General features: G+C 39.1%; 1 protein-coding gene across 2 annotated transcripts in view; it reads left to right on the top strand.

Moving 5' to 3' along the window:
* Positions 1-21,175, top strand: part of wdr35 (WD repeat domain 35) — a 115,165-nt gene that overhangs the window by 10,658 nt on the left and 83,332 nt on the right. Inside the window, exons 3-12 of one of the 2 annotated variants that reach the window (XM_043676508.1) lie at positions 2,293-2,364; positions 4,136-4,228; positions 6,163-6,291; positions 6,741-6,874; positions 7,687-7,852; positions 8,159-8,304; positions 8,839-8,964; positions 10,129-10,314; positions 16,125-16,157; positions 17,358-17,418. In XM_043676508.1, coding sequence (XP_043532443.1) covers positions 2,293-2,364; positions 4,136-4,228; positions 6,163-6,291; positions 6,741-6,874; positions 7,687-7,852; positions 8,159-8,304; positions 8,839-8,964; positions 10,129-10,314; positions 16,125-16,157; positions 17,358-17,418 — 1,146 coding nt within the window. The remainder of the gene's footprint in view (positions 1-2,292; positions 2,365-4,135; positions 4,229-6,162; positions 6,292-6,740; positions 6,875-7,686; positions 7,853-8,158; positions 8,305-8,838; positions 8,965-10,128; positions 10,315-16,124; positions 16,158-17,357; positions 17,419-21,175) is intronic. The other variant, XM_043676517.1, reaches the window with a different exon arrangement.

Here is a 21,175-nt window from a genome sequence, read left to right as displayed (position 1 = left end):
GTCTTGCCTTGTCTTTTAGCAGACTGAAAGCCAAGCAGCTTGTCATGCTTGCCAGCACTGAATATCAAGGGATTGGACATGTTGCTCTTTGTTACCATGCTGTGTCTGTGTCATGCCCACAGCATGTGCCAGCAATCTATGTGACAAACACATTGAGTGTGCTTCAGTTAGATGGTCATGATTGAAAATCGAAGAGTGCAGTCCTTAGTTGAGTCAAGAGGGATTCTGGTCAGTCAAGAGATAGTGCCATATTCAGTAAAGGGAATCACCTAATTCTAGTGTGGGGGTTTGGCCATGGTTATTCAGGTGTTTAGATTGGTTACAGTCCTTCCTTGTGAGCTCAAGGATTCTCTTCTTGTAGGAGCTTTGAATGTGAGCCACCCCACCAACCATCTTGGCCCTTTCATCCCTATTGTGGACCGTTTTTTTCTGTGCTGAGGCAAAAGAAGGATTGAGTGAGATGAAATTGACTAACAGCTGTTAGTGATGGTATAGGAGTAGAAAAGGTGTCCCACGTAAGTGAATGGGAAGCAAAGAGAGCAGGAAGGCTTAGTTATGTGGGGATTTAGTTTGGTGAGAGTCATTGAGGGAAGATGCTGCATGCATTACTGGGAGTGATATGAGCTGTGGTGGGAGGTGCATGCAGTAGCAAAATTAGTGTGTTGCACTTACCATTGAACTTGTATCATTGTGACATATTACTTGAAACTGTAGACACTGCATCCAGATGGCTACCTCAGACCAGTCTAATGTTATAGTCTCCATTGGTGATCCTGAGGAAAGAGGATGGCCCTTCACTCCACAAAGATCCCCTGGTCCCTATCAGTGAACTGGGTTGCCAGCTTCCCTTGGTGAGCCAGCTTCTTTGGATTAGTAATGGAGCAACACAGCATTCAGTACATTTCCTGGCTTGCATTGTTCGAGCTAATGTGCAACTGAGATTTTGATGTGGCACCCGTGTGAACATCAACAAATCCTGCATATGAACACTTACCTCTGCTAATGCAATGCATTAGTAATGAGATGAATCGTGGAGACTTGTGTGAGAAAAGTCATCAGCGTTCATGGAGGGAAACCCTCTGTGGAACTCTCTGAAATTGACACTTGCCAAAAATGTGTGGGAACATTCCACCCAATGTTCCTAATACAGCATTGATTCTGTCTGAGAAGAGAGTGCTGATTGGTTTGCGAATAGACTCTGGTTGGTCAAGATTAAAGTGATGCTGGAAAAGCACAGCAGGTCAGGCAGTATCAGAGGAGCAGGAAAATCAATGTTTCGGGCAAAAGCCCTTCATTGGGAATGAGGCTGGGAGACTCAGGGGTGGAGAGATAATTGGGAGAGGGGGTGAGGCTGGGGAGAAGGTAGCTGAGAGTGCAATAGGTGGATGGAGGTGGGGGTGAAGGTGATAGGTTTGAGAGGAGGGTGGAGTGTGTAGATGGGAAAGAAGATTGACTGGTGGGACAGGTCATGAGGAAGGTGCTGAGCTGGAAGGTTGGAACTGGGCTAAGGTGGGGAGGGGGGTGCGGGGAAATGAGGAAACTGGTGAAGTCCACAATGATGCCATGGGGTTGAAGGCTCCCGAGGTGGAAGATGAGGCATTCTTTCTCCAGCCGTTGGGTGGTGAGGGAGTGGCGATGGAGGAGACCTAGCACCTGCATGTCCTCGGCAGAGTGGAAGGGGGAGTTGAAATGTTTGGCCATGGGGCGGTGGAGTAGATTGGTCAAATCAATCCCCTGAGAAATGAACCTGAGAATGTCTGTCATCTGTTTGTTGAGTTGAAGCAGATGTAGGTATTCTTTCTATCTGAAAAGAATGGAGACCAGTATATTCGTACTTTAGTTAATAATATTGTAGTTAAATGGATTGAATTGTTTCTTTTCATTATGATGATGAAATATGTGGTGAGATTTTCCTTAGCTTTTTATAATTTCCACTGATTTCCATAATATTATTTTTGACACATTCAAATGGTGTTCCCCATGAATTGTTTGTCTTATCACCAGCAGAATGAACCCTAAAATAAGTGTATTTTCAGGTAGAATTTCCAGTCTTCTCCCATCGACAAAATTAATTATAGACCACTATTTTTAAGAGAAGAGGAACTTAGTTTAGAAAACAAAACTGGCACATTTGGTTTTTTTTGAGTCTTTAAGATTTTTTTCATACCTGATAGCTACTTTTAGTTTCATTCATTTTTTTCAAATTTGTATCTGTATTTAAAGCGTCAATAGATACTATCATGACATAGTATTTTATCTTAAGTTCTAATTAGCCATTGTGGATTTCTGTAGATGATACGAGATTAAAGGGACTGGCTGCACCCAGTAACCTTTCCATGAATCAAACACTGGAAGGACACAGCGGTAAGTTTTTTTACTTTTATTCTTTCTTTGTGTTTAACGATGAATGCTCTGTGCAGCTACTCTAGGTGTTAGCTGTTGGATGCAAATTAAAATGACTGATCCCTTTGCTATGGTTGCTAAATTGTTCAGATAGCAGATTAAATATATAACCAGAATTTATTGATCTGCCTAAACTGAAGTAAGTTTTAACCAGTTCCTTTTGATGTAATAGACTCAGCTCCTTGATTGGATTGATAGGCATTCTGTGTAAAGATGCAGCATGTCATTGTGATTGCAGGGGTGAGGGGGTGTGATTGTTAATAAATTCAAAGCAAAATCATTAAACTTTTAAGATTTTTATCTATTAAATCATCTTATTAGTTACCACCCAAAATTTCATGTAGATAAATTATATGCCAAAAGTTTATAGGAAACAACCTGAGATGCTGACCAAAATTTACTTGCGATGTTGTTGATTGAGTACAAAAACAGAAGTTGCTGGGAAAGCTCAGCAGGTCTGGCAGCATCTGTGGAGAGAAATCAGAGTTAACATTTTGGTTCCGGTTCTGATTTTGCTTCACCAATGCCAAGACTGCTGAGCTTTCCTAGTAACTTCTGTTTTTGTTTCTGATTTACAGCATCTGCAATTCTTTTGGTTTTTATTGAGTTATTAATTGAGTTTTCACCTGTAAGAAATTAATGAGTCTCATAAGCTCCTCCAGATGAGTTTTCTTTACGCTTTTTAAAAATAATTATTGTTTTGTTATCTCAGCAGAATTAGTGGGCTTTCTGATTCTTACTATAGCAGCTATGAACCCACCTGCTAGGATATGTACAACATGTAGCCTGGGAAAAATTTCCCCCAACTGTGCTTTTATGAAAGGTTTTCTTTCATTAACTGGCTAATTCCTCTTCCCTGCCTCACCTAAGAAAATATATCAGTCCAATTATTCCTGACAAATGAGTGTGGTAACCAACCTGTTTGGTGGATTTGTCTGTTTAAGAAACTATGGATGTTTTTATTCAACCTGTTCAGACATGTTATGACACTGCTCTGGAACAGGTGAGCCTTGAATCTGCGACTTCTAGCCGAGAGGTAGGGACAGTACTACTCTGGCACAACAGCTGTCATTATGAAGTATATATTTGGCATGTGATCACGTGACTGCTATAGCTAGTATATTAACCTATGTACTAGCTTGTCAATCTTAATCACCCAAAGTAGCAAGGTAACTGCTTGAGTTGACTTAACTTTTCTGCCTGATTTTAATTTTTGGAATTTGATTTCCCAAATTGGAAAGAAAATCTATAATATAGAGTGTACACTTTTAAATAATATTAATGTACAGCCATATGTGTCCCCATCTGTATGCAGTTAATATGATAAAGTACCCATCAAATTCTACTACACATGACTCTTCGTGCTTCCTAATAACCTGATGAAGAGGTGGAAAAAAACAGGTGATCTGTTCAATCCCTGGTTATAATATTATTACCTGCATTACCATTTACTGCCAAACTATTACTTTTTTGCATAAGATTCTTTCGTAGATTATAATTAATGCTTAATTATTCCATGAATTATAATTTTTTCAAAATGCAATAATTCCCTTTTCTCTTGCCTGTATATCTTTATCATTTCTGTGGGTAATGTATAATTATTAATGGGTGCAATGTTTGCAAAAGTTTAATGTGATACAAGTTATAAATTACTTATGGCATGAATAATACAGAGACTAGGTTGGAAATGATTTTCTGTTGTACAGTTATCTTCATTAATCTGTTTGTCCAGGTGCTGTACAAGTGGTGACTTGGAATGAACAGTACCAGAAGTTGACAACTAGTGACCAGAATGGTCTCATTATTGTGTGGATGTTGTACAAAGGTCAGTTAACACTTCTTGTGGTAAACAACAAAATTGATTATGATGTGAACAATATGCTTATTGTGAAATGACTTATTGGACACTTACATTACGTAGATGCATCGCATCAAAAATGTAACACAGAAATAGACCATTCGACTCAACCAGTGTTTGCTGGTATTTATACTTCATTCAAATCACTTCCCATTTTTTTTCTTGGTCAAAAACCTTGTCCAACCAGTCCAACACCAGCACCTCCACATTTTTTTCTCAGCTAAATCTACTATCACAACCATCTGTTTTTGTTATTCATTTGTGGGAAATGGGATTCCTGGTTGGCCAACATTTATTGCCTATCCTAAGCTGCCCATTGCAATTGAGTCAACCTCATTGCTGTGGGTTTGGAGTCACATATTGGTCAGACCTGGTGAGGATGGCAGATTTCTTCCCTAAAGGGTATTAGTGACCTCGATGGGTTTTTCCTACAATTAGCATTGATTTCATGGTTATTAGTTGGTTCTTAATTCCAGATTATTTATTGAATTCACATTCTGCCATCTGCCATGGTGGGATTTGAACCACGGACCCCAGAACATTAGCTGGAGTTCAGAAGAACGAAGGCAATCTCCTTGAGATTGTAAGATGTTAAAGGATCGATAAGGTGAACATTGAACAGGTCTTCCCCCTTGAGGGACGGTCATAGATATAGAGTGAGAGGGGGTAGTTCAAAATTGTGATGAGGAGAAACTACTTCTCTCAGAGGGTTAGGAATCTATGGAACTCATTGCCACAGAGTGCTTTGGAAGCAGAATTAATCAACAGATTCAAGAAAGAAATAGATATGTTTCTGATGAAAAGAGGGATAAAGGGATGTGGGAGCAGGCAGGGGAGTGGTGTTGATCAGCCATAATCGTGTTAAATGGCGGAGCAGGCTGGAAAGGCTGAATTGCCCACTCTCCTGTTCCTAGTTACCTATGTTTCTGGATTATTAGTCTAGCGATAATACCATTTGATCATTACCTCCTTTTTCCCTTAAATGTTTGTCTATCTTCCCTTTAACTGCCTCTACACTATTCACTTTAAACATTCCTGTGGTTAGCCAACTCTGAATGTCCTTATCACACTGTGTAAAGAAACTTCTGAATTCCTGTTTGAATTTCTTGGTGACTATCTTACATGGATTTGCGATGCATAGTAATACAAACGACATGAATTTGGTTCCTGCACCAATTAAATGCATGAAGATCCTGCATTCTCAATCTCACTCCTTGCTTGAAGCTTGGTGACCTTTGCAATAAACTCACCACCACTTTTCTCTCTCTCATGAGAGAGCAGCCCTCTGACTCTTTGGTGACTTTACCTTAAACAACTTATCTTTACTTAATATCCTTTCTTATTTTGGACAGCACTATTTAAAAATAGAAGATGTTTATATTGCAATTAAGATAAGTAAATCTGACCTGATATGCATATTAATACACATCTTTCATTTCTACATATATCATAAGAATAGGGCATAGAAATTGATGAGAGAGAGCCTATCAGGTTGAATAGTTGGAGGCACAGTCTTATTACAGTTGTAGCTGAAAGAAACATTAATAAGTTGAAAAACTTCAAGGGAAAGCTGAAAAGCAAAAACTACATTGGGAGTAAAATTAGAGCAAGTGGTAAATTATAAGATCCTTTATTCTTGGAATTTTTGTGTGTTTAGGGAATATAAATTTAACAGAGAAAATACAACTGTGAAGATGTTATAGTTACGCACTTGTGGGGCTATTGTATCAATGCATTAGAAATTATTTAGGAAAAATAACAAAATATAATATTCCCATGCATTATAATTGAAGATGCTCACTGTAGCAGTTTTCTAGTTCCTCTTTGAACAAGATTGGAACAGCTACTTATTAGCTTTTGATTTTTTAAAATTAAACCCAATGTTTGTGAATTTATTACAGGGTCTTGGTATGAGGAAATGATTAATAACAGAAACAAATCTGTGGTTCGCAGTATGAGCTGGAATGCTGATGGACAGAAAATCTGTATTGTGTATGAAGATGGTGCTGTCATTGTGGGTTCAGTGGATGGTAATGTATTTCAGACTGAAATGTTTTAACCTGAATTAAGTTCTGGCATTCAGAGATCTGGATGTAGGTTTGCTGACTGAGCTGGAAGGTTCATTTTCAGACATTTCGTCACCAGTCAATACATCCAGAACCTCAACCTGACCTACAAATCTTCTCAAAACTCACTAATTAAGATATCTAGAACTTACATGGATTATTCAGTTTAATAAAATTCCTTGTCACTTCCAATAAAAAATGCTCTAAACATTTATGACATCATTGTCCATTGAAATTAATTTCATAACTATACTGCTGTTTAGTAATGAATGATCTATTTTAAACTAATTATGTATGTTAACATTTTTGAAAAAAATGTGTTTCTACTTTAAAACCTGTAACTGCCAATTAATATTAACTTCTTGATGGTTAACATTTTCTTTGATTGTCTCATGTTTTCTGTATTTTATCAGGTAATCGTATTTGGGGTAAGGAATTGAAGGGCCTCCAATTAACTCAAGTTGCATGGTCACCAGACAGCAAGATTCTTATATTTGGCATGGCAAATGGAGAAATACACATATATGATAGCCAAGGAAATTTTATTGTAAGCTTATAGTTTTTTCATTATGTTTTTTGCTGTTCTTATGGAACTTTTACATTAACTTGCAAATTTATCAAGGCTCCTTTTAAAACATATCCTACTTTAAATATCCTAAGTATACTATTAAAAAGAATGCCAGTACTTTTTAAAAAATGCAATGTTTGAGACCATTCAGTGTTGGCTGAGATTTGAAGGATTGATACTGTTGTATTCAGTTTGAATGAAGTGAAAGTGTATACTTATGAAAATTATCTATTATGAAAGTCTCTTGAGAAAAAATTATTATTAAAATTGTAATTCTCACTTCATCTACTGAAACAATGATCTTATTAGACTAAATTAATTGGTAGCAACTTTGAAAACAGAATTGTGTACAAAGTGCACAATTTTTAATGTCATTTTAATACTGTAGTAACAATTTAACAGCTGTTTGACACATAACAAGGGGAGGCAGTGGTCATGTGATGATGTCAATGGACAAGTAAATCAGAACCCCAGGCTAATGTTCTGGAGATATGGATTCAAATCCCACCATGGCAAATGGTGAAACTTGATTTCATCAAAAATCTGGAATTAAAAATCAAATTTATTGTCATTAAAATTCCACCTGGTTTACTAATGCCCTTTGCGTAAGGAGATCCTATCTGATCTGGCCTCCATTTGAATGTAGACTCGCAGCAATGTGGTTAACTTTTGACAGCCTCTGCATATGAGAGATGGACAATAAATACTGGCATATTGAATAAATGTAATAAAAGGGCATATCTGTCATTCAACTGAAATATGTATTCAATATGTCTTTGTATTTTCTTTAGGTAAAGCTGGTGCTGCAGTGTCTTGCCAATGTGACTGGTGCAGTCAGCATTGTTGGTATCCATTGGTACTCAGGAACTGAGGGATATGTTGAACCAGACTGTCCCTGCTTAGCTATCTGCTTAGACAATGGTCGATGTCAAATAATGCGTCATGAGCATGATGAAAGTGAGCATTATCATTGTGTAAATTGGCCATAGAATATTTTTGAGGAATTTTGTTATCTTTTTTAGTTTTTTCACCAATGCATACCCATATCTGAAACTAGTGCAATATTTTACAAATGTTGTATGAATATTGTCAGTGTTAGTGTCAGCAGTAGCTTAGTTACTAGTACTCAAACTTCATTCTGACACCATCAGAATAGTGCTGGGGGGATGATAAACAGATGGAAGTGTTATCTTTTGGATGAGACTTTAAACCAAGGCCTTGTCTGATTCCTCAGGTGCAATCTTCTTGTATTTCTCTTAACAGATGCTGTCTTGATTGATACTGGTATAAATGTGGTTGGCATTCAGTGGAACTACTGTGGTAGTGTATTGGCTGTTGCTGGTTCCCAAGTATCAGTTGGACAGGACAAGCAGATCAATGTTGTGCAATTCTACACTCCATTTGGTGAGGTGAGTTTTTTTCTGCTTTTGATAGGTCGAATTTTAAGTTAATTATGTAGCCTATTTCATAAAGCCTCAGTTTTTTTTAAGAAAAAGGTTGTGCTTGTTTGAATTACAGAGCTTCAATAATTGAGATAATATTCTAAACATCTGAACTAAGTAAGTTAGTAGCATTGCAAAGCAAACTAAATTGTTTCTATAATCAGGTTGTCTGCCATGGTTGCTGACAAAACATGACCATGCCTCAAAGTAGTTGGCTGTGTAATGATTTAGGATGTTCTCAGGAAATAAATTATTCTATCCAAATGCAAATTTTTTGTTTGTTTCTTTATCAGAAGTGTTTGAAGAATTATAATTGTACTTAGTGTAAAGGTTTTAAGTCAGAGTATTCAAACTGAAATATCTAAAATTATCTGGAGCAACATCAATTTCAGACAGAAGATGCAACTGCTAAATTTGAAGTACATTGCGATGTTGTATATTACATTCTTGGTATTTTGAGAGTCACGATATGTGTTTTCTCCACTATGCTAATTTCTCAAGCATTTGCGCACATTAAAAGTGTCTGGCAAGCAGATGTATGCAGTGTCATGGGAAGGAGGAGGGCTGAGAATTGCACTTGCTGTTGATTCTTTTATTTATTTTGCCAACATCAGACCGGATTACAAGGTAAAACCAGTGGCATCCCTAAATATTTTTGCATGTTCTAAAGTTATACAGTTATGCATTTTTTCAGATAAAGTGTTTACATTTGTAGTTAAGAATTATATGACATACTTAACAGAAAAACCTATATGTTTATTATTTTTGAAGATAATTCCTAAAATCCAAGTACTGAAGAAATATCTCAGCTCACATAATCACCCATGATAATGAGTGCATTTTAATGCCCCTCACCATCTTTCCCACCAAAACCTCTCATCGACAACTTTAATTCAAGGTTTGACTATTCCAACACGTTCCTGGCCTTCTATCCTGCACCCTCTATAATTTAGTCTGGTCTAAAATTTTGCTTCCTTTTTCATAATTTGTATCAATTCCTGTTTACCCTTCTCTTTCAAGCTTGCTGATATACATTGGCTCCCAGCCTGGCAACAGTTTCAAAATTCTTATAACTGTTTTCCAATCTCTCTGTAATCTTGCCTCTCTCCATCACTGAAACCTCCTTCAGGCCTGTAAGCCATGTCTATGTTCCCTAATCCTGATGTCATCTCTGATTGCTATCACAATATTGCAAATTAATGCTATACTTTGAACTTTAATAGATCTAAGCTCTGCAATTCCTTCTCTAAACCTCTCTCTGTCTATCTTTAGTACACTACTTAAAATGCGTTTGTGCTTTTGGTCAACAGTCGCAAATGATGGCAGGACTCCTCAGTCATTCCCCTAATTTTAGGTTCACTCATGAAAGGAACCATCCACTCAGCATCTACCCTTTCATTTTGCCTCAGGATCCTTCTCTTTTTCTATAACATCACCTCTCATTTTTCTGTAGTCCCATCTTTTTCTCATAGGAAATTTCTTCAACACAGAAGTCAGTCAAATGAATGCACTGTGTATTATCTCCAATGCAAATCGATAATCCTTTTAATAAGGAGTTGAAAATGAGATTCATTTCTCCAGATGTGGTCTCAGTCACACTTTAGACATTTTTAGTAAGACCTCTCTATACTCTACCTTTCCCTTGCTAATGATTTACTGTAATTGTATGCTAACGCAATATGGTCTGTCATTTTAGTGACTTGTGGGATAAAGAACCCTTTTTTAAATGAAACAGTAACTATTTTTTTCCACTGAGCAAACATGCTGATCTAATTTTTAACCTTTTGGCAGTGGGGTTATTGCTCTAACACAGTAGTGTATGCATATACCAGACCAGATCGACTGGAATACTGTGTAGTCTTTTGGGACACCAAGAACAATGAAAAGTATGTAAAGTACGTAAGGAGTCTGATTTCAATAACTACATGCGGAGACTTTTGCATTTTAGCAACCAAAGCTGATGACAGTTCTCCGCAGGTAAGAGATTATTTCCACAATTTACTAAATTTCACAATAATGTTGTAACTGAAATATTTAGTCATTCAGCATTTATCCCAAAATTGATATGAATAAAATGCTTGCAAGACTGGGATCAACTGATCTTTGCTCTGTAATTGATATACAACAATGACAAATAGTTGACTTGAAGTTCAAACACAGATCAAATGCCTTGAAGTTTAAGCATAAGCATAGATCGGGCATGATGTAATTGAAAGGTAGTGCAGGCTTGAGAGTTTCAATGGTGTATTTTTCAGTCTAACTTTGCCCTAATCTACTATCAAGGAAACATACAATGAGATATAGAGAAGAACAAAAGTGTAATTTTTTAAAAAATTACTTACAGTGTGGAAACAGACCCTTCCGCCCAACAAATCCACACCGACCCGCCGAAGCGCAACCCACCAAGACCCATTCCCCTACGCTTACCTCTTCACCTAACACTATGGGCAATTTAGCATGGCCAATTCACCTAACCTGCACATTTTTGGATTGTGGGAGGAAACCGGAGCACCCAGAGGAAACCCATGCAGACACAGGAAGAATGTGCAAACTCCACACAGTCAGTCGCCTGAGGTGGGAATTGAACCCAGGTCTCTGGCGCTGTGAGGCAGCAGTGCTAACCACTGTCTCACTGTGCCGTACAAGGATAAGAAAGCACAGTTGCCAAAAAATGGTCACAAATAATAAAATATTTGCAACTAAAGCACACTGCTCCAGTTCAAGGCCCCAGATCATCAGAATTTCCTGTCCTAAATTTTAACTGCATATTAGGCCTCAGACATCAGACACCTTTTGCTATTGATGAAAATGGATAACCAGAAAATTTAAACTCCATTTAATCCTGTGGAGGTGAGCGGGTGGTATGTATTCCTGCAATTTAATAAGAGCTTTATTTCAATTACTTGGCTTGACTTTGTAATTCCCATGGATATCCTGCAGGACTGAGAAGCTATTCAGAGCAACATGTTCTCTGGATTTTCCTGCACCCAAGCAGCCAGTCAGTGAATGATCTGGAAATGGAGGTGGGGTGGTGAGAACATCTAACTTTCATTTCTTGTTTTAGATCTTCACTCCTTTTATCTGACCTTCCTGTTTGGAGAGGAAAGAATCTGGAAAATTGGCCCAGATTCCTCCTTTTCTAATCAATTATTTCCTACTTCTAAAATTCACCAATAATATTTGTTTGTTACTTTCCTCCCTAATTTTAGTATTCTTCCCAATCGCATTCCTTTAAAATCGTAATCCAGCAAGTCAAAATTGTGGAAGATTCCAATGTTAATTTCCTCCATTATAAAACATTAAATTAAAACTTTTTTAAAATTGCAAAGGAAATCCAAGAGGTTAATTATGAATAAGCTATTCCCCTATTCACAAGTAGCAATTGTGCCTGTTTTGAATTTGATTTGAATGAGCTGGTGTTGGACTGTGGTGGACAAAGTTAAAAATCAAAGAACACCAGGTTACAGTCCAACAGGTTTATTTGGAAGCACTAGCTTTCGAAGTGATGCTTCTTCATAAGGTGGTTGTGAAGCAGGATCATAAGATGCCGAATTTATAGCAAAAGATTACAGTGATACAATGATACATTGAACAAACCTAGATCGTTAAGTGTGTCAAAGATGAAAGACTTAATAATCATATCCAAATGTCTTTAAATGTTGTAATTGTACCAGCCTCCACCGCTTACTTTGGCACCTCATTCCATACACACACTACCCTCTGTGTGAAAAACTTAGATCTTCAGATCCTTTTTAAATCTATCCCTTCTCACCTTAAGCCTGCGCCTTCTAGTTTTGGACATCTCTAACCTCGGAGAAAAAAAAATCCTTGGCTATTACACTATCCATGCCCCTCATGATTTTACAAACCTCTGTAAGGTCACCCCTCAGCCTTCACGACTCCAGGAAAAGAAGCCTCAGCCTATTCAGCCTGTCCCCTTAATTTAAACCATCCCCCAAAAATATAGTCCTGGCATCATCCTTCCTAGGGCATGTACTTACATTTGCGGCTAGGGAGGGTTTAATTTAAAATGGAAATTGGGTGGCACTCTCAAGGGAGATTATGAAATAAGGACTAAAACAAAAGACTGTGTTAGTATGTCCTTACATAAAAAGCAAGACAAATCCAATTCTGCCAATTACTGCCCCATTAGCCTAGTCTTGATTATCACTAAAGTGATGGAAGGTGTGATCAACAGTGTTGTAAAGCAGCACGTGCTCAGCAATTACCTGCTTAGTGATGCCCAGTTTGGGCTTCACCAGGGCCACTCAGCTCCTGACCTCATTACAGACTTGGACAAGCATGGACAAAAGAGCTAAGCACTGGAAGTGAACAGTGACAGCTCTTGACATAAAGGCTGCATTCGATCAATTATTGCATCAAGGAGTCCTAGCAAAATTGAAATCGATGTGTATCAGTAGACAAACTCTCCGCTGGTTAGAGGCATATTTGATACTAAAAAGATGGTTGTGGATGTTGGGGGTCAGTCATTTTAGCTCCAGGACACCTCTGTAGGAGTTCCTCAGGATCGTGTCCACCATCTCCAGTTGCTTCATCAATCAGCTTCCCTTCACCATAAGGTCAGAAGTGGAGATGTTTGCTGATGATTGCACAATGTTCAGCACCATTCACAATTCTTCAGATACTGAAGGAATCCATATTCAAATGCAAGAAGATCTGAACAATATCCAGGTTTAGACTGACAAGCTGCAAGTAACATTTGCTCTACACAAATGCCAAGCTATGACCATCACCAATAGGAGACAATCTGATCGCCATCCCTTGACATTCAATGGTGTTACCATCACTAAATACCCTAATATCAACATCCTGGGGGTTATCATTGACCAGAAACTCAACTGGACTTGCCACATAAACATAGTAGCTGCAAGAGCTGGTCAGAGGCTAGGAATACTGTAGTGAGTAACTCATCTCCTGACTCCCCAGAGCCTGTCCATTATCTATAAGGCACAAATCAGGAATGAGGTGCAATACTCACCATGTGACAGGCTGAGTGCAGCTCCACTAACACTCAAGAAACTTGACACCATCCAGGACAAAGCAGCCACTTGATTGGCACTACATCCACAAGCATCCACTCTCTCCACCACTGATGCACAGTAGCAGCTGTGTGTAGTACCTACAAGATGCACAGCTGAAATTCAGCAAAGATCCCAGACAGCACCTTCCAAACCTACAGCCACTTCCATGTAAAAGGACAAGGGCAGCAGATACTTGAGAACACCACCACCTTCAAGTTCCCCTCCAAGCCACTCACCAGCCTGACTTGGAAATATACCACCTTTCTTTTACTGTTGCTGTGTCAAAATCCTGGAATTCCCTGCCTAATGGCATTGTGGGTCAAACCACAGCAGGTGGACTGCAGTGGTTCAAGAAGACACCACCTTCTAAGGGGCAACTAAGGCTGGGCAATAAATGCTGGGCCCAGCCAGCAACGCCCACATACCCCAAATGAATTTTAAAAAAGGGAGGCGGGAGAAAACAGTGAATTGTAGACTTAATGTTGGTAATGGGAAAAATGATAAAGTTCATTATAAAGAAATGTAACAGCAGAGCACTTGAAAGATAGTGTAAGATTCAACAGACAGAGCATAGATTTACAAAGGGGAAGTCATGCATGACAAATCTCTTGATTTTTTTTAATGGATGTAACTAGTAGAGGAGATAAAGGAAAGCAGTAGATGTGTTTTACTTGGATTTTCAGAAGGTTTTCAATGAAGCCCCAATTAAGAAATTAGTATGCAAAATTAAAGTGTGTGGGATTAGAAGGTGTGTACTGAAGTGGATTGAGAACTAGTTGGCAGACAGGAAACAGAGTAGGAATAAAAAGATATGTTTCCGAGTGGCAGGGTACTTATTGCAGGGATTAGAGCTTGGACCCCAGCTATTCACAATATATATTAATGATCTGGATGAGGAAACTCCGTGCCATATGTCTAAGATGGATGGGAGGGTTTACTTTGAGGTGGGTGCACTGAAGTTTCAGTGTGATTTGGACAAGTTAAGTGCGCAAATACATGGTAGATGGTGTATAACATTGACATAAGGCTATTCACTTTTATAGCAAAACAGGCAGACAGTGTATTATCTGAACAGCAATAGATTGGGGAAGGGGGAAGGTAACAAGACCCGGGTGTCATTGTACACTAGTCCCTGAAAGTAAGCATTGTCGTGCAGCAGGTGGTGAAGAAAGCAAATGACACGTTGACCTTCATAGCAAAACAATTTGAGTACAGGAGCTGGAATATCTTGCTGCAACTTTATAGGGCCATACCTGGAGTATTGGGTGTAGTTTTGATCTCCTTTTCTGAGGAAGGATGTTCTGGCTATTGAGGGAGTGCAAAGAAGTTTGCCAGTCTGATTCCTGGTATGACTGGACTGGACTGACATACCAGGAGAGATTGCATCAGTTAGGACTACATTCACTAGAGTTGAGAAGTTTGGGGGTCAGGGAGAGGTGAGATGGTCTTCTAGAAACCTAATTCTAACAAGATAAGAAATATATATGCAGGAAGGATGTTCTTGATGAACAGGGCGTGTGTAGGCAGAGGTCACAATCAAAGGATGAAGGGTAGGCCTTTTAGGACAGAGATGAAGATAAATCTTTCAGCCAGAGAGTGGTGAGCCTGTGGAATTTTCTGCCACAGAAAGTGGTTGAGACCAAAACACTGTGTTTTCAAGCAAGAGATACAAATATTTCTTCGGGGTAAATGGATCAAAGAATATGGGAAGAAAGTAGAAACAGGATACTACATGAATGATCAGCAGTGATCATATTGAATGGCAGAGCAGGCTTGAAGGGCCAATTGGCTTACTCCTGTTCGTATGTTTCTATGTTTCCATGCTTCCCTCAATTCACATCCTTCAACAAAATCATTTTGCAATTATCTTATATGTGTCCAGAACTTTATTTCCTAGAAATTATCTTGGCTTTTAGTGGAGAAAATCCCAAGCATCACCCACTAAACAAGTACTATTACAAAAGCAAAAGGTTGCTAGTGCTAGAAATTTGAATCAAAATATTGAAAACACTCAGCAGGTCCAGTAGCATTGTGGAAAGAACAATTTCACCCCTGCATTCAGATGATCATTCTCCAGTATTTCTACCATGTTCAACATGATGCAATAACCAAATCCATCTTCCCTTTCTCTTTCAACATTGTGAAGTACAGTTGACCAGCTTTCTGGAATTGAAATAATGATGCTCGTGTGAAGAAATAGCTAAATGGCAAATTTCAAAGTCAGCTAATAGAATTCACATCTGGGAAACTGATAATTAAAGTAGTCTGAGATCAGTCAAAAGCGATCAGCCCATAGGTCAAATAACTGTTCTCTTTTTATGATTTTTTATAATTTATGCTGTCACCATGAGGGACTGCAGTGGAAAATATGTTTCACCAACAGAATTAATAAAATAATGGCTATGTTACTATGTAAAATCCACAGGTCTAGACTAACAATCCAGTAAAATCCCATTGTGGCAGCTAAGGAATTTAAATTAAATTGGAATAAAAGTCTAGGATCTGTAGTGGTGAACAGCATTGTCTGACTAATATGTGATTCTCGCCTCAAAACAGTGTGATATATTGTTAAACTGCCTCTGATATGACTTAGTAAACAAAACCCTGAGGATACAATGAATGTAAGCTCCATCTTTACCTTATTACTTACTGTTATTTACTAATTTTCAGAAACTGTAAGAATACTGTCAATTTATTCTGTTGTGTCACTTACTTGTTTTTCTGTTTATGCACTGCACTTGCAAGGATGAGAGTGAGATGGAGTCTATAGTTGCTATGGTAACAATTTCCATAATTTATTTCCATGCTATTGGGGGGAATTTTACAAGGTACATTTTGTTGGGTTTAGAGACAAGAATTAGAAAATAGTGTTGTACATGAACACTTCCTCCCTTTTTTGTCTAGGAGCAATTGTTGCGCATTTACTTTTAAGGGGAAATTGTGGTGTAGTGTCACTGGACTAGTAATTCAGAGGCCAAGCTAATGCTCTGGGGATGTGAGTTCACATCCCACCATAACAGTTGATCAAATTTCAATTCAATTAATAAATCTGGAATCTATAATAGTTTTCTAATGTGGCCATAAAGTGATTGTTGTTCGATATAAAATCCCAGCTCATTCACAAATAATGACTTTAGCTGGTCTAGTTTCCAAGTGATTCTAGCAATGTTATTGACACTTAATTGCCATCTGAAATGGCCTAGCAAGCCACTCAATTCAAGGATGGTTGGCTTTGGGCAACAATTGCTTGTCTCGCCAGTGACATCCACATCCTGTGATGAAAGAACAGATAAATAAAAAACCTGCCGTGTATGCAGGAAGCCAAATGAGATTGTTATTCAAACAATTAGCTAACATGTTTTGAGAATTTGACTAGTAATGCAAGGATTCCACACAGTGTGTGCAGCACAGCAACCCACCTGCTTCTTAGGTCATCACTGGGAGGTTAGAGCTTCATGAAATTAGAACGTATTCTGCACATTAAAGGTGCACATTACAAAATCCAAGGCTGTCAAAAAGCAGAGGCTTTCAATTTCATGATTATGTCCAGCATCTGTTATGCTGGATAATGCTGGTGGTGAAGAGGCTGCTGTCTTTTCTTGTCCCAGCCAACTCAGCGTCATTGTCTTGGTGAACAGTGTGAATGCTGCTGGCCAGTCTTGCACCAGCATATGCTGAATTGCCTTTCTAAGTCCTCCATCCACCTGCTAACTAATTAATTTGATTCATGATCCCAGAGGCACCATTTACATTTAACACATTGTACCAGCAGTGCTGCTGATTGGGCATACAACCCAAAACAGTCCGATTGTCTGGAAAAAAAAACTAAGGACAGAAAGTTCAGTTCAAAATGTCAGTAATGTCATTGTGTGCATCTGTAAGAACGATAACAGTGGGCTAATTAAACTGTAAGCAACTTATTTTCATTAAACACAAGGTAAAATCAATTTCACAACACCTGATTTTCTTCTGTTTTAGTATGTTCTAGTATTGTGTAATTCCATTGGAACACCCTTGGATTCAAAATATATTGACATTGGTAAGTGTATAAATTTGATTTGATGAAAATATAAAAATTCAGGTAGTGCTTTGCATTCAAAATGTGAATAAGAGTTGTCACTGTTTGATTTGGTCAGTTCCTTCATGTACAACTGTTTCAAATTCCTTTACATTTGGACCAAATTTAATACTACAAAACTATCTTTTGAAAAAGGAACTGGGCAAAAAAACCATTGCCAAGGTAGCAGAGGAGGTTTAAAATTGGCAGGAATGGTGGAGTGAGCCGTTCACATTATCTTCCCACCACTGTTTCAGATTTACCATTGGCCGTATCATTGGTGGATGACCAGCCTATCCTTCAGCCAATTGGGTGTTTAAGTGGCCAATTAGATTGGAATCTTATCAAACAGGATGACTGTCAAGGATATCCTGATGGACTGAGAAAAATAAGGGAATCCTTTCCTGGTCAGCCATCCACTGGCTTTCGTGGAGACTCCCCTTCAGTGGCCACTGTTTCTAGTGACATTACTATGAAGAGCTAGTAACCATCTGATTGGTTGGCATCTCCTGCTCATCCTCTCTTAAAGGGGTGAAAGTTATATCTGTTGGCATGATCAATTCAAAATTCAGTTAAGGCTTCCATTACAACGGAAATGGAGTTGACCCTGAAATTAGGCCTGATGGGTGGGACCACTTTGTTACTATTCAAATAATATATGCACTCCAAAGGTTAAATTACAAGGTTTACAGAGACATATTACCTGAAATTTAGAAGGATGAGAGGTGACTTGATAGAAAATTTTCAAGATCTTCAAACAAGTCGTAGATTGGAAGGAGCTATTTTTGTTAGTTGGGCAGTTTAGGACTTGGCATCATTGTTCAAAATATGAAGCCAGACCTTTCGGGATTAGGAAACACTGTTTAATCTAATGGGTGGTAGAAGTTTGGTACAGACTTTCATCGATGGCAGTTGGTATTAGATCTTGGATGTTAATGAATATTAGCACAGTGATGTCCACTAGTAACTAGTCAATTTTGCTCATTTTAGGGAAGGCCGTAGTCAAAACTGGAATGCTTAATCATAACACCAAACTGGCCCCAATGAATGTGCAGGTGTAATCCATGATGTGCTGGGTTCACTACTTATTGTCATTTATATAAATGAATAGGATGTGAGCTTAAGAGGTATAGTTAGTGAGTTTGCAGATGACACCAAAATTGGAGGTATAGTGGACGTGAAGAAGGTTACCTCAGATTACAACGGGATCTTGATCAGATGAGCCAATGGGCTGAGAAGTGGCAGATGGAGTTTAATTTAGATAAATTTGAGGTGCTGCATTTTGTGAAAGCACATCTTAGCAGGACTTATACACTTAATGGTATAGTCGTAAGGACTGTTGCTGAAGAAAGGACTTTGGAGTGCAGGTTCATAGCTCCTTGAAAGTAGAGTCACAGATAGATAGGATAGTGAAGAACGAGTTTGGTATGCCAGGGAGGTCATGTTGTGGCTGTACAGGACATTGGTTAGGCCACTTTTGGAGTATTGAGTGCAATTCTTGTCTCCTTCCTATCGGAAGGATGTTGTGAAACTTGAAAGGGTTCAGAAAAGATTTACAAGGATGTTGCCAGGGTTGGAGGATTTGAGCAATAGGGAGAGGTTGAATAGACTGGGGCTATTTTCCCTGGACCGTCGGAAGCTGAGGGGTGATCTTATAGAGGTTTATAAAATCATGAAGGGCATGGATAGCATAAATAGACAAAGTATTTTCCCTGGGGTAGAGGAGTCCAGAACTAGTGGGCATAGGTTTAGGGTGAGAGGGGAAAGATATAAAAGAGACCTAAGGGGCAACTTTTTCACGCGTGGTGTGTGTGGAATGAGCTGCCCGAGGAAGTGGTGGAGGTTAGTACAATTGTAACATTTAAAAGGCACCTGGTATAGGACTGGAAAGGTTTGGGGGGGAATATGGACCAGGTGCTGGCAGGTGGGACTAGATTAGGTTGGGCTATCTGGTCAGCATGGACGAGTTGGACCGAAGGGTCTGTTTCCATGCTGTATATCTCTATAACTCTATGATGGCTGCAGGAAACACTGTTAAGCTCAGCATGCTACATTGATGTTTTTGTGTCGCCGATATCACAGTGCTGGGGATGAGGGGGCCAAGGAGTCTGGGAGCAAGGCAAAGATAATGGCTGGGCCTGATGAAGCAAACCCTGCCTTCCCCAGTGGTGTCTGTAAAGTTAGATCCTTTAGCTGCTACTCGTTTGCCAGTCTCTGCCATGTCGCCTGGCCCTCTTCAGAGGAGGTTTACAACAATGATCACAGGGTGAAGGCTTGTCACAAAAGGACCAGTTGAGGACTTTGGGTTTGTACTTTGATGGAGTTTAGAAGGATGAGGGGTAATCTCATTGAAGCTTACAGAATACTTAGAAACCTGGATGGAGTGGATGTGGAGATGTTTCTGCTAATACGAGAGACTAGGACCTTGGGGCATAGCCTCGAAGAGATGAATGATCCTTGAGAACTGAGATGAGGAGGAATTTCTTCAGCGAGAAGGTGCTGAATCTGGAACTCACTGCCAGAGAGAGCTATGGAGGCTAAGTTATTGAAGGCATTTAAGATACAGCTAGATAGGTTTGTGATTGGTAAGGGATCAACGTAACAGGGAGAAGGCATGAGAGTGGGGTTGAGAAACATATCAGCCATGATCAAATAGTGGAGCAGACTTGATGGGCCAAATGGCCTAATTCTGTTCTTATATCTTATGCCTTTATGATCTTCAGCTGTCCTGGAACTGAAAGACCATACCAAGTATCTGGGGCTACTACTCTGCTTGTTTCATCGACAGCTCGTATTTCTATTGCTACTGAAGTGGGATACATTGCATGGTTTGCAATAGCACATTGCACATGTTCCAGAGACCACTGTGTGCTTGTGCCAGTTACAACACTGCGGTGTTCCTGTGCAGTAAGTTTCTGTTATGTGGATAGGGCAGTTATACACACTTCTGTCGCTTTCAAATGACATAGGCTTTCTCTTTGCCCATGCACCTATATCATTCACAACCACTCAAAACAGCTGGTAACTTTGTTTTGATCGACATTATACTTTCTAATCTTCAGAAAAGATTCTGTTATAAAGATTTACCAATTCAATGATGGAGTATTATAGAATCACAGAGACGTACAGCACGGAAACAGACCCTTCAGTCCAACTTGCGCATGCCGACCAGATATCCCAACCTAATCTAGTCCCACCTGCTAGCACACGGCCCACATCCCTCCAAACCCTTCCTATTCATATACCCATCCAGATACCTTTTAAATGTTGCAATTGTACCAGCCTCTACCACTTCCTCTGGCAGCTCATTCCATACACGTACCACTCTCTGCATGAAAAAGTTGCCCCTTAGGTCTCATTTATATCTTTCCCCTCTCATCCTAAACCTATGCCCTCTAGTTCTGGACTCCCTCACCCAAAAGAGAAAAGATCTTATCTGTTTATCCTATCCATGCCCCTCATGATTTTATAAACCTCTATAAGATCACCGCTCAGCCTCCGACGTTCTAGGGAAAACAGTCCTAGCCTATTCAACCTCTTTCAACATGGCTTTATGTGTGGGAAATCATGTCTCACAAACTTGATTGAGTTTTTGAAGAAGTAACAAAGAAGATTGATGAGGGCAGAGCAGTAGATGTGATCTATATGGACTTCAGTAAGGCGTTCGACAAGGTTCCCCATGGGAGACTGATAAGCAAGGTTAGATCTCATGGAATATAGGGAGAACTAGCCATTTGGA

Source organism: Chiloscyllium plagiosum, chromosome 3 (genome assembly GCF_004010195.1).
Source record: "Chiloscyllium plagiosum isolate BGI_BamShark_2017 chromosome 3, ASM401019v2, whole genome shotgun sequence".
Classification (NCBI taxonomy): domain Eukaryota; kingdom Metazoa; phylum Chordata; class Chondrichthyes; order Orectolobiformes; family Hemiscylliidae; genus Chiloscyllium; species Chiloscyllium plagiosum.
The sequence above is the reverse complement of the archived record's forward strand: the minus strand, read 5'-3'. Positions and strand labels throughout refer to the sequence as shown.